The sequence below is a fragment of the Acromyrmex echinatior genome, chromosome 13 (genome assembly GCF_024713525.1).
Source record: "Acromyrmex echinatior isolate Ae372 chromosome 13, ASM2471352v2, whole genome shotgun sequence".
Classification (NCBI taxonomy): Eukaryota; Metazoa; Arthropoda; class Insecta; order Hymenoptera; family Formicidae; genus Acromyrmex; species Acromyrmex echinatior.
The window spans coordinates 6,120,582-6,135,459 of NC_141864.1; the positions used below are offsets into that span (position 1 = coordinate 6,120,582).

General features: G+C 31.2%; 2 protein-coding genes across 3 annotated transcripts in view; one reads left to right on the forward strand and one right to left on the reverse strand.

Moving 5' to 3' along the window:
• Positions 1–14,878, reverse strand: part of LOC105150895 (alkaline phosphatase) — a 222,590-nt gene that overhangs the window by 92,163 nt on the left and 115,549 nt on the right. The gene's annotated exons all lie outside the window — the stretch shown is intronic.
• LOC105150894 (caspase-1) overlaps positions 1–14,878 on the forward strand; it is a 45,599-nt gene that overhangs the window by 21,029 nt on the left and 9,692 nt on the right. The window contains 2 exon segments of the mRNA XM_011064272.2: positions 887–1,062; positions 7,878–8,007. Of these exon segments, the coding sequence (XP_011062574.2) occupies positions 887–1,062; positions 7,878–8,007 (306 nt within the window).

The following is a 14,878-nucleotide window of genomic DNA, read 5'->3' on the forward strand; positions in this document are numbered from 1 at the left end:
TCCGTGAACATCATAATGTATTGTGAAAACCAGTCTCCTGAGAATCTAGAGTTGCAGAATTAATCAATCCTTTGAAAATCACTTTACGATAATTCACGTTTCTACTTAATAAACAGCTATTTTTGTTCTAAAAAAATCCAATATTTTACCGTTTCATTAAAACCTCACGAAGATTATGAAGGTAATCTTGCGTAATAAACATTTCTATTTCACCTAGATGATATATAAGGGGACAAAAACTGCGAGTGTTTATAAAGTAAACATTTATGCACACATTCGCAATTAATATTCTACACAAAAATATGTTAAACGCATTCAAAAACATAGAGCAAATTTAACGGATGGAAAATCGATTATTTTCTAAAAAACGGATCGTATGATCTATTCTATTCCATAAGAGCAATTTGTTTTATGATTGCTGAGACAATTTTTTTTTATCTATTTTTAACAGACGAAAGCATTTTACTTACAACAACACGATATTTAAATAAAATATTTTTTTTAATATTCTCTATTTTTCTTATGTGTACAATTCAAAAAAACTTATTTACCTTTCAATGTTCGTTATAAAAAGATGTGTACGTGTAATTCTTAAATGTCTATGATCCAGGGTAACAACTTGTTTAGAGTGCCTTAATAATAAATTACTTCGCACAATTTTACTTCGAGGAAACTTCATTTAATTCCTTAATACCGCGACGCGCAAACTCGAAAGCTGGCACGTACAGCCGTTTCGACCCGCCGGAGGAAATTCACATTATACAACGACCGGTATCTGCACAATCTCACCTCGAAGCAGTTTGTTTGTGCACAGACTATTAGGCCAGGCCGCGTCCGACGACTATTAGCGGCCACCGCGAGGAATTAATTAATCCTTTCATTAAAGCCGCTGCGGAAGACCACACGGATGCCGACTGCCTGATCGTGGTCGCAATGTCACACGGCGAATCGGGTCTATTACATTCGGCCGACAGCATATATCCAGTCGATGCGCTATGGATTCCCTTCACGGGCGATCAATGCCTTAGCTTAGCCGGGAAACCAAAGCTGTTCTTCATTCAGGTAAGCATATCTGATAGATATTCATAGTATGTACAAGAATCGCGTGAATTATATATATGCTATCCGTGTGTTCGACGAACAATGAGCGATTCCACGCATAAAGAAGCGAAGCCACTTTCCACTTTCGTTTCACTCCGAACGATCGCCCAAGTGATGGATCATCCCAAGTGAACCGTCTAAGCGGTGTTACATGCTGAGTAATTCGCAAGAGATTTATACGGATCATGTGAAGTGATTTATGAGTTAATATAAGATATTGTATGGCTTGCTGTTGAAGTTAATTGGGTTTTCCGATAGGTACAGGTTCTTGTACTTGTCTTTTCTTATCTGTAGTTTGTCTTTGACCAGATGACTCACAAAGATATCCAGATCTTCTTTTTTCTGACAAATACTTTTATTATAATTTTATTTATATTATTTAAATTTATAAATATATTACGATTTGAATGTTTTCGTACGTGAATCAAAATATGATAGACATTTAACTTTATAGGGCGGAAAAGTATCCCTCCCTTCCTAGCAAAAAATGTTACATTTACATCACAATAGACTTAGTCATGGATAAATTGTGATAACACTGTGAGATTATTATAATAAAAGAACACAGTGACATTATATTATTATCTGTATATATCTGTATATAATTATATACCATAGCAATGTCACAGTGAGGTTCAACTTTTACTACAGCTGCAACTTTTATCACAGCTGCATAATGATGTCATAGCAATATCACATCTGTGACAAAGCGGACATTCGCACGTCACGACTTTTTTGTGATTATTTATTATATTTTTGTGATCTGACCTTTTTGCTATCATTATAATAACGTTAAAATAGTGTCATATTTTGAAGCAAGAAATACAATAAAATAATAAATTGCAACAAATCTTAGTGAAGAAAAAGATGTAAGAGTAAAAAAAATGGAACTTTCCGCCCTCTAAAAGTTAAATTATCTTTAGATAATTTACTTGGGACAATGATGAAGAACGCGATCGCGTGGAACTATTTCTATGATTTTAACATTGTTCACATTTGCGTTTTGCGAAAATCCGGCCATACTTTAATGACGTTAGAGAGACGAACGAAACGAGAGGGCGGAAAAAAAAATTATAACATTTTTCGGTTGGTTTCGATATGCAATATCCTTGTGCGGCAAATATAAATTTAGTTAAATGCGATTGTATATCCTGCGTGCTTGTAACGTAACGTAACAGCAAAAGCGATATCCATGTTGGCATCCTGATCGGAAAAGAGAAAAAACTGTGACATGATTTTACAAAAATTGCTATACAGAATATCCGAGAATTGTCACCATTTATATACACACACACACACATATATATATATATATATATATATATATAATTTTATTTTACATAGTTTTATTGAAAATAAAATTTAAATTATGTATAACACATTTTAATTAATAATATTTGAAACTAATTATATTTGACTTTATTTAACTTTTGATTTTAATTTGACTCATTATTAAAACAACGGGAGAGATATTTTGATAATTTTAACTTACGTTTCTCTCCATTTCTTCAAGAAACAAGTTATAATATTAGATATCGTTATTGGTGTCCATTATTCGCGTATTTTCATTAAGACTGCAGAGGCAAAGTTTTCTTCTAAATTTCTGTAATTACTTACGATCTAATGGATGGGAATAGATGACGTCAAAACTGATGATACAGAAATGAATGGCCGTTCCGCGAAAATGACAGAAAAAGGAAGTCAACTGTAAATAGGACACCCGCATTCCTTTCACGCTGCGACGGAAATGACGTATAATTGCGACGATGCGATGGTCCGCGTTTCAAAAACGATCAGGTTGACGCAGCCGCGTTGTAATTCCGACAACAATGCCACGCTAGATCTAATTCTTTCCCCGAGCATAATCCTACCGAGATCGTTTTCCATTTAGAGACACTCCCCATTTATCTGTCTCACGACGATCTCCGAGGGATTTGCGGGCTCGCGCACATTAGTGCACCGTCGGGTTTTTAGCGAGCACAGCCAATGAAATATGTGCATTCTGCGATGTAATGGAAACTGTTCGCGCGCTAGAAACGCTACAGTAATTAAGATTACTCCCCGTCCATCCTTGCCGGAGAAAGAGAACAACGGCAAAAACTGTTATTTGCATAATTCCGAAAGTAATGCGAGCGCGTGCATCGTTTCGGGGATTTCGCCACTGGCCGAATTAAAAAGTACCAAGCGGGGCTATTCGTGTCGCGCAATATTCTATACATTTGTTATTTTTTTCTCCTTTTGTTTTTCTCCGCGTATCTTTTTTATCCACGAGTATTTCCGTCATGCTCGCTTCCCACGTCGCTCGATGTGCATATGTTGAATCGGCCGAATACTTAAATATTTTAAATAGAGCAAAAACGTGGAAATACGCATTCTTCTTCAAGCACGTTATTATCGTTCTTATACTCGCACGTGACATTTGTATGCGCGTATACATATTCAAGTTACATGGAAAAAAACAAGTAAGTAGTACTATTTCTTTGCGAAATATAAACTACAAAGGAGGATACATACAACTTCTTTCGCGATCGTTTGGGGATCGTTACATTTCTATATTTCTTAAATATATTTTTCTTCAGGAAAAATCTAAAAGTTATTATAATGATATTCAAATCCCTCGTTTTTCACAAATATATAAAGCAAATTTATAAAGAAATGGTCTATAATAGCAATATAAAGCAAATATGTAAAGAAATGGTTTATAATTGAGCAGAACAAAGTTATTAACAATATTTCATCACTTTATTATACGAAGAATATATAGAATTAATGTAGGAAGAACACGTAGAATTAATATACGTTTTGGAACTCACAGATTCTTTTTCAGCAATTATTACACTGATTTAAATTAATCGATATCAAATAAATAACATTATGATTATAATAGTTGATTAGTTCGTTGCAAGAGAACATTTCAAATGGTTGTAAACATACTAAGAAGCAGTTTGTTTTTCAATCTTGAAATCCTGCTTTTTAATGTGAGTGTAGAGATGACATCTTTTTAGATAATGTTCGTCAATTTTAAATGTCAGAAAATTAATTGAAATTGAAGTTAGAACGCATTGTATATAAAACAGGAGATTATTACAATAATACTGATTCGGTTGAACGCAAATATTAAAATAACCTATGAGTTACAAAACGTACATTAATTCTATATGTTTTTTGTATAATAAAGTTATAAAAATTGTTAATAACTAACTTAATAAATAATTTAATAAATAACTTTGTTCTCGATTATAGACCGTTTCTTTATACATATAACTAATGATATTACATTCAAGGAAAAATTAGTATATTAAAATAAAGTTCTTATTTACATTATCACAAAATCGCTGAGAGTTATCCTTCAATCATTTATGTTCATTTCTACCAATATAGATTAACTTTAATCTCAGTTTAACTTACTCTTCGTCCTTTTCTAGTAAAAATTAGAAAAAGTTAATTTACATTGGTGGAAACGGATATTAAAAACTAATTTAGAGTTAGATCAACAACTCTCTGAATTCGTTTATAAATCATGCAGCATAGGGATTATCACAAATTCCTCATCTTAAAATTCCATAACTTTTCCCTGATTTCCAGGAAAATTTTATAATATTCTCTAATGGTTCCAGTATTAATGTTAGTAATACAGTAAGTTATTAATGCAGTAATTATATGTTTTTATCCCAATTTGGAAACCAATCAAATATTTGTTGAGGGTGCAATTTAATATAGCATAATATACTATCAATGTTACTGATACTGCTACGTTTAATTATTGAGTTAATAGTATTTCCAAACGTAGATATGATATATATTAAACTTATTTAAAGCTAAGAAGTTTAATTTTGTAAAAGTTTTGTAAAAAATTTTGCAAAATTTCTTGATTTTTTCTTAATTTCCATGACCGCGCGTTTTCAATTTCCTTGACATTTCCCTGATTTTCAATTTTGTGACAAACCTGTTAACAAATTCATAACAATATCAATGAAGATTTTATTCATTATCTCAATGTACTAATTTTTCCTTGAGTTATTATTACAGCGCTATTATTACAATAATTTTCGATTTCCATGAAGAAAAATATATAAGAAATTATTAAAAATCCGGCGAGGTAGCAGCGGTCGCGGTTTCACAACCAATATCCCGAAGAGCAGCACCAGAAGATCTGCAGTGGAAACTACATCGTATCCTGCTATCTTCTCCTAGGTGGACACGACCACCACGACTCTTACTGACTCCAGACAAACCGAGGCTGCGACGATCCGTATCGTCAACGTACATAATCGAAATACCAGTCCTCCTGACACCTCCGAGGTCCCCGCAACGCTTCTGTACCCACGGTACTCAGACGGAACCTGATTGCGCATTCCTAGAGGGACGCAGTATCAACATTCAGCAGAATCAGCCTCACTCCGTCCACATCCGAGAAGAGCAAGAAAGCGACATAATCGTCAGCATCCAAAGTCACATACTTAACCAGTATCTAAAGCCGACCTAGTGACATCCATCCAGTCCTTTCCAAGGCTCGGCTCAAATATCTCAGACGAGGATTCTAAGTTCGCAATATATTCGAACTCCTTGTCAGGACGATAGTACATTGGAAACTAGAGCACGTATACTCATATCTGCTCCCATACTAATAACCATCAAACGATATATTGCTGATTTTTTATTACAATTATATTACACAATTAATATTAATATTAGAATTAAACGAATAGAATGATTTAATTTTTAAATCTATTTTGAAAAGTACGCGATAGAAATATATGAAATATTGATAGAGAGAAGTGAGAAATCGTTCCTAACTTCGATATTTAAATTGAAATAAAATTAAATTAAAATAATTTAATTTTAAAATTTAAAATATTCAAATAAAGCAATTAATTAACATATAATAATTAAGCAGCAGTTAATATATAATAATCGACTATAACTTATATAGCTTTTGATCATTAAAAATCGTTGATTAATATATTAGTCGCAAGATAATTGCGAAGATTATGGAAGAATGATCAATCAAGAACAACTATTCCGACAATGATTGTAATTTAGGTTGCTATGAAAGAAAAAGGATCGGAAGGCCAACTTGCCGGATATCTTTCGAAATTACTGCTTCCGTCCCAAATAGAGTTAGAGGATCGATGATCCCAAAGATAAAGCGCGACGAGGATAAATGAGCGCGATAAAGTTAGCACTCGTAACGATCGAAATGATTAATAATTTGATTTCGTGTTTCGAATGCATTCGAGAATCCTAACGAATAGTAATTCGCAAGACTCAATTATAATCTTAGATTCATATTAAAAGGTCCAACCAAAATGCCAATTATTTCGAAAGATTATTTCAAATCCAGACACGTGTCCTCTCAATGTATAAACATATACCTAAATCATATCTATAACGCGGCTAATTAATTGCGAATTACCTAATCGATGATTCGACCGATATCAATTTAAAATTTTAACAACATGGTGTGGAGAGAGTTATAGTATAGAAATTATACACAGATGAGATTATTGGAATTTTCGAGCAATGTAAATTGCACAGACGCACAAATTCTAATCGCGTTTATCTATCGAAACTAATGCTATTTTCTGTACACTTGAAAGCTGTGTGCAGCCACGGTAGCCTAAAGTAAGTTGCTTCCATATTTCTTGCTGCGCTTCCGTTCAAGCTGCTCGTCTTTCGTTAACGACGCTGTAAACATCAATAGATCTGCGTGTAATTGTCTCGTACATTCTATTACGAGTTTACCTTTCCAAAGAAAAGCAATTGCAGCACTTGGCTGCCGGCCATTGAACATTTAGCTCTTTAATATGTCAAACGGCCATTGTGCCGTTCTTACTGTAAGATGTACAATTTTTATCAGAAGAAATAAAGCTACTAAATTTAAAAACTACTGTTTATCAATTTTTCTGAAGCTATTGAGATTCATTTAATGACAAGTATGATTAAAATAACACAAGAAATACATACATCAATTATTATTGTTATATATATGTATCAATTATTATTGTTTAATAATTTTCATAAACAACACTTATTCCGTATTTAAAAAACAGATTATCGAAAGAAGAATTAATTGCTATTACTAGCAGGTATATGCGATTAAAAATAATATGAGTTAAATTTAAAAATCGAAAGAGAAATATTAAAGTTGATAATGTAACAGTAGGTTGTTTCGATATTTTTGTTGATAATATTACGATCATGGATTAAATATTGCTAACGGAGAGCTAAATGTTTTATCACGTTTTATAATATCTGCGTCACTGCAACTCTTTTTCATGTTTATGTACTTTCATGTTTATATAATTGAATAGCCGATAACAGCTCACACGGCAAATCGATTTTTATGTGTTAAACACAACAAAAATCTAGAGTGCACGAGAGATATAAATACACATTATTACATTTTATATATATTTATATAATACATATTTTTATATATATTTTTATATATGTTTTTACATATATGTGTATATGTTGCAATACAGCATACATAAAAATGACATTATAAAGAATTGCATTAACGTAGCCAGAATTCGGACCTGTATTGCACAGCGATTGCAGCCGTGCACGTAGATATTGTACGTCTCTCGTTTCGTGAGCGTTTTAATAATCTCACGAATCGCGCGGATTATGATGTCACGTTAAAGCGTTTTAAACAATTCGCTGGACATTTTTGTACGGAAGAAATCTCCCACTGTCGCGGGTCCATGCATCTTTTACGTGCCGAGAAAATCTAGCATCGTCGCTCACATGCGCATTTTTCTTTTCCGCAGGCATGTCGCGGGACGCAATTGGACAATGGAGTGACAGTTTTTAATGAGACAGATAGTATAAAGAGTGATACAGTCAAATACAGTATACCCGCCTATGCAGATATCTTGGTCGCGTACTCTACTTACGACGGTATGTATATAAACGTATACGTAAATATAGGAGCTACAGAATTTTTATTTACTTTTCTATTATTTGTAAATGCCGGTAAAGAACAATATAAGTATTAAAAAATTAGAGGTAGAAAGAGAATATTATACAGAGTGTCTAGCAAGACTCTAGCAATAATTTACAGGAAGGTAGATAGGACTAAACTGAGTCGAAGAGTTCTCTACCGTTTTGTAATTTTCGCAATAATTAACAAGATATTAATTACTAAAAATCGCTGAATTGATTTTCAATAATTTTTTACTCAAATACTATCAACTTTACAGAAAAATAGAAAGACAAAAATTGTTTTTTTTTCTCATAAAGTTCTGAGAATTTTTTCAGAATTTTTTAATACCGTATTTTCTCATGTTGATAAAAATGCAATATTTAAAAATTGATTAAAAAATCTGAAAAAATTCTTAGAGTTTTATGAGAAGAAAATAAATGATTTTTGTCTGTTGCAGTTTTTCTGTAAAGTTGATAGTATTTGAGTAAAAAATTATTGAAAATCAATATTCAGCAATTTTTAGTTAACTATTGCGAAAATTGCAAAATGGTAGAAGACTTTTCGACTCAGTTTAGTTTTATGTATCTTTCAGTGAATTATTATACTAGAGTCTCGTCGGACATTAAGTATATTTTGAACTATCATTAATTCGCGCGCGCATGTGTGTATATGTGTGTGTAAATATAAATTTATAAGAAAAAGATCAAGGTTTAGAAGTTGCATTCAATAAACTAATTGTGAGTGCATATTTCTTAATTGACATAATCACTAGATTAAAAAAATTTAATCTTATCCAAGTTGTAAGTTCTTGCTCATTTGCTTCTACGCATAGCTACAATAAGTAACAAAGCTACAATAAATAACAAAGAATTATGTTATCCAATTTCTCTTCATAATTTACAAGAGATATTTTAAATATCCTACTATATTCTTTCTATACACATATCTTTATCTCATCTTCGTCTCATTTCTTTTAACAATTAATATTAGTTTCGTTTCATTTGTTTCACAAATCATAAATGTAGAAATTTGAAAGAGGGAGCAGACGATAATTCTGAGTTACTTTATACGAACAAATATCACAAGTAGCTGCTACCGCGCATAAATGCACACGTAAACTCTATTTCAAAATAGTCCGTCCCAAGATAATACAGGGAATCTGAACAAAGGTGGTACTTCAAAACGGTGTGACGAAGAGTTATAGGAATGTCGCGTGCGGATCCAGTCATAGAATATATTTTCCGACATATTTCCCAATCGATTTACTGAAGTAAGCGTTTCCTGATATCCGTTTGAAACTTTGATGATAAGGAATTATAATTACGTAAATGAGATTATCGTGATTTATATTGAGATGCAAGTTGAACAAACTATTTATCAAGAATAGCCTGTAGATATATCAAAGTAGCGGAGAGCTACTTAATAGAGCTTGCTCCAGAATAAGAAAAAATAGACAATAGAAAAACAACAAAAAATTAGATAAAAAATATATATTAATATAATTAGTATATGTTTAAAACAATTTTTTTATATTCACAATGCAATATTGCAGAAAAATGAATTATATAAATTTATATTCTTTTTTTCTGCTAACACATAAATTACGATTAATTATTCTGTTGATAACAAGTCAATCAACCTAAAAAGATACCTGATAATTTTTTATCATTAGGTACATGTTATATATCATAGAAAAAAATATGGAAGTATGGATTATATGTGCAGCATGTATATAGTACGATATAAATCTGGATAATAAAGAGCGGTTGAAAAAATAATAATGCTTACCGCTTGAGTAAAGGTAGGCAAATAATGAATGGCCTCGTATATGGTACTCACTAATGAGGATGTTTACTCAAATTTCAAGCCTTAGGCAACCATCATTAGTACATGTATATATATTACGCAAATATATTGAAAATATTTACAAAGATACAAGATAAATTACACTTGTCGAACTCATACATATAAGATGAAATTGTTCGAGTCTGTAAAGTTGGACATGAAAGCGAACAGAGAGAACAGTATTTTCCGGTGGAGAATCAATGAGCTCAGTTAGAAAGCATCATGTTTCTGATAGAAAAGTAAAAAAACTTCAATTTATAGAATTTAATTGCAACAAAGTCTATACTCAACGTTATTAATCAAATATAAAATGTTACAAAATGCAATTTATCAAATTTTGATCTAAAAAAAAATTGCATTTACTCTCTAAAAGAATCTTTAAATCGACGCGTTTGCATTTTCTGCATGTATGTATCATTCTCATTTGTATTTCTTATTGCGCTTTGTGTTTGTTGCGACGCCTTCCTAACGGTGCTCAAATTTCCAACGATAATTGCATTGAAACGCATTTCAGTGCTAGTTTTCGTACCCCGCCGAGCAGAAGATATCAAGAATTAACGAGATACTCGATTACACTAAACAATAAACGAATATAGAATACGAATTAAGCTTCTTCTTCTGGCATACGTCCGAGATTCTATAGCATCATAAGCTGCTTATTCTAAATAATGCAGGCTTCGCGAATAATACGACAGTGTGATGTATAATCTACGCCAATTCCTCGATTACACCTCGACTCCTAACGCTCCTCTGCTTCCATGCCGAAACTCGTTAATGAATGTAAACCAATATTATTTGCAACTCAATGCTTTCAATATGATCCAGCTGCTCTTTGAAATATCCAATTATTATACCAATCATTGTATGTTTGATTGCCTCGCTATATTTATTAATTTCTTGCATATATAATTTAATATAACCAGGATTTCTTGATATAAATTCTCAAGAGTCCGTACGAAAAAAATAATGGTTTTGCTGAAATATTTATAAATTTAGCTAGATACAGATGTGAAAATAATTTTGTTGAACTATAAAAATAATTATGTAGAACTGCTCACTAGCAGATAGAATATTAAAACTTTTTACGGCATTGCTTATTATACTTCAGTTTCCTACATTATTTTGAGGAAAAATTATTTTGATGAAATACACTTTCCAACACTGTTTTGCAACACAAATGTAAATAATTATTTTCTACGTATTTTTGCCTGCTGAACACAAATCCATTTGATAAAATATGACATGCCACAATTTTGAGAAAAAGCCTCAAAGAGACAAAATATGACGATTTTTTTAAGATCTACGTAACACTATAGCAACAGTACTACATTTTTTTTATTTTATTAACTCTAGATAAAAGTATTAACTTTTAGCTTTAAAATACATTTTAAAATACATTTCGTCTCGACATAATTTTTCATTTTTAAAATATATTAATTTGGAAAATAATATGTGTATTATATTATACATAAGAAAATAATTATTTTTAAATTGATAGTATTTCGAAATTTAAATTGATATTATAGTATTTCGAAAACGGAAAATTACATTAAAGCTAAAAATGCATTTTAAAGCTAAAAATTGATACTTTCGCATGACGAAATTTTTTGATGAAATTTAAAAAAAAAATTAGTATCGATGCCAGTAAAAACTTCTCCCTATAAAATTATCATTTTTTTGCCTTTTTACGTTATTTTTTTCAAAATTGTAATGTGCTAACCAAATTTTGTTAAATGGATTTGTGTTCAGCAGGAAAAAGTATGTCGAAAATGATTATTTACATTCGTATTGTAAAAAAGGGTCAGATTTTATCAATGTTATTTTTAGATCTGTATCTGCCTAAATTTCAGCAAACTCGTTCTATCCGTGTATTCTTCATCAAGAAGAGCTTACACAAATCTCAGTAGAATCTCAATAATACAACCGTTTTCGGGGATTGCAACGCGTATGTTCGTGTTTAATCCAGCTGGAAATCGCTTGTTAAAGAGAGGTGTCTAAAAGCGAATTCGTTGTGCGAACATCGGCGACAACGCCCATATAATACGACGCGTATATTTTCCCGCGGTTTCCGCTCGTGTACAAACATTTGACTTGCTGTTGCTAATGGAGTGCGAGAATTTGTGTTGACAGTGGTGTATACCAGCGGAGTACAACAACGTCGCTGTCTAGCGAGAACGTCAATCAGTCAACTGATAAATCGATACATGCGCTCGTATACTGTCTCAAATCGAACTGCTTCTAGGATTCAACCTAAATACGATTACAATAGCTCGATATATCATACACTAACGGCGTACAAATACATTGGAACGTTTAACGTTCTCCCGTTACCCGAGAATTTCCTTCTGTCGGACGTCGTTCCAAAGCCTTTATTCGATAACTAAATCTAGACTTCGATAAATAATAAACTTTCATCATTTAAATTAAAGAATTTACAATTACAAATTTATTTTGATATTAAAATAAATTATAAATTTTAATTAAATAAAGTTTTGAGTTATAACATGTTATATATATGTATAGTAAAATATAATCAAAGTAATGATTTTTCTTCTTAGTTTGTTGTTTGGCAATTTTTATTCAAAGTTGTAAAAAGTTCTATAAATTGGACACAAAAAATAAGTAAATTTATATAAAACAAATTCTGGGCATATTTAAAATAATTTTCCAAAAATTGTCATCACAAAAAACTGTCTATATAAAAGATGTTACATTCACAATGAATTCAAATAATCCATAAATAAGTCGCAAACGTATTTATCGTGTATTTATATCCCTCGATATAAAAATGGAGAAAATATTTTTTAAAACATTCGCATGTGTAAAACAATGTATCAGTTTATTATTATTGTTGTATGAAACGAGAGTGCAACGAGATGTAAATAATAACTTCTGTAATTTCTAAGATATCGATACGAAATAAATATTAACTTTTTTTAGAGCAGGAAGTTTTGTAACTGAAGTTGGATATCATCCAAGCTTGTTCAAACGACTATTTTGAAGCGTTCTTGGTCGTTCGTAGCCAAGTTTCACATCGTGATACATTTTTTCGTTCCTCTTTCATCTCTGTTTACATCGATCGATGTAGAAACATTGTTCTTTCTTTCGATTTTATATTTTTCTCATGTACCCATTAGCCAACAGATAAAAGTCGGAGTATCTGTTTTAAGTCTCTTAGCCAATTCTCAAATCAAATAAAATATGTAATTAATATGACTGAACATCAGTAAAAATCATAAAAATATAGTATTTTTTAACTAATACAGTTTGTAAAATTTTTCTTGAATAAAACCTGAAAGGAGGACTAAATAAAAATAAAGATAAAACTGCAGAAAAGGGGAGCAATCACTGATGATCTTTACTTTGACATATGTTGTCAAAGTCATGATCTTGAGTGACCTCCAACAGATTTTAGGTTTCTGTGACAGCCGTTAATCGTTAAAAAGCTGTTAACAAAAAAAATTTAAGTAATAACTAATAAAATTGAATATCTTAACCGGACTCTTACTACAAGATATTGGAGTCATCATTCCACTTTAAGGAATGCGCATCTCTTCCCGCGCTGACTCTTATTAGCCTTGAATCGGTTATTATTGTTATTTTAAGTAATAACGTCTTATTTCGACTTTATACAATACTTCACTTTATACAATACTCGATCTGTCTGGGAGCATCAGACTTTCCATGCGAAACGAGATCCACTCCATCTCTTTTCCCTGCTTATGGAGCGCACAGCTTTCCACGCGAAACGAGTTCCATTCCACCTTCTCCCTGCTAAAAGGCATCCAACTTTCCACGCAAAGAGAGTTCCAGTAAAATTGAAAAATCACAACGCTTTTAAATAATGTGAAAAAATCAATTTAATAATTTTTTAAGAAGAAGCAAAGTTTAAATTTAGAAATAGTGTTGCAATAATTTACTTTTATTTAGATTAATGAATTCTTACATTCCTTGGCTCTTCCTGATTTTCCTGGATTTTCTTAGAGATTATTTAATTCTTTGACTCGATTTTTCCTGACCGCTAACAACCCTGGCACTATAATTTAAAGTATTTTCATCATATTTAAAATATTTTCGCCAACTGTTTCTACAAATAAGTACGTTTTTAAACAAAACGTGAATTGCAGACTTTCGAACAGAAAACAATCAGAAATTAATTTTATTTTCCTTCCTCGTAAATACAAAATTATTTATTAGGAAAAAAATGATATTAAGAAGATAATACTTATTGTTAATAGAATATTAATTACAATAAACCAGACAGAGGATAATAATAAATTAAAAATATAACACCACAGCACTTTTCTTAATGATAAAATTTATGATTATTTCAAAATAATTTTAAAATAAGTAATAAATCTACAATTATCACATCTATTAATTTTATAATTATAAATTGTGTTGTTCGAATATATAGAACTTATATTACATTATACATATACGGTCGATGTAATTATCTCGATATGCAAGTGTAATTATTTACACAATATAAATGGTTGATATTATATAATCACACAAAATTGCATTTAATTATGTACATAAATTACAAAAAGTGTGATAGTAAATCAAAATTATAAACGTATTAAACACTTTGTTAGTAATAAATAATTGTGTATTCTTTGTGACATATATTTTAGAAATATATTTTATATAATAGAAAATCGTATATATAACATATTATCGATATTATCGACGACTCAATCTAGACTTCAATGCCTCGTTCCTTTTTTATTACAAACATTTCTTTGTACGCTAACGAGAGCTTCCTTTTATATTTTTACTTGTACTATTGGCCAAGTAGAAGATAACGCCTTAAGCACAATTCCGGAAAGAACTGTGCGATAACTCAAACTTCACAAATCTAACGGAAGCGCATTGACAATATGCGTGAGAATATCACAGAAGGTTCCGAAAGAAATATTGCAAACTCTTGACTGAGATTCGCCTAAATTTGGAACCGAATAGCGCGAACTTTGTTACGATCGCAGTTCTGGTGATTTA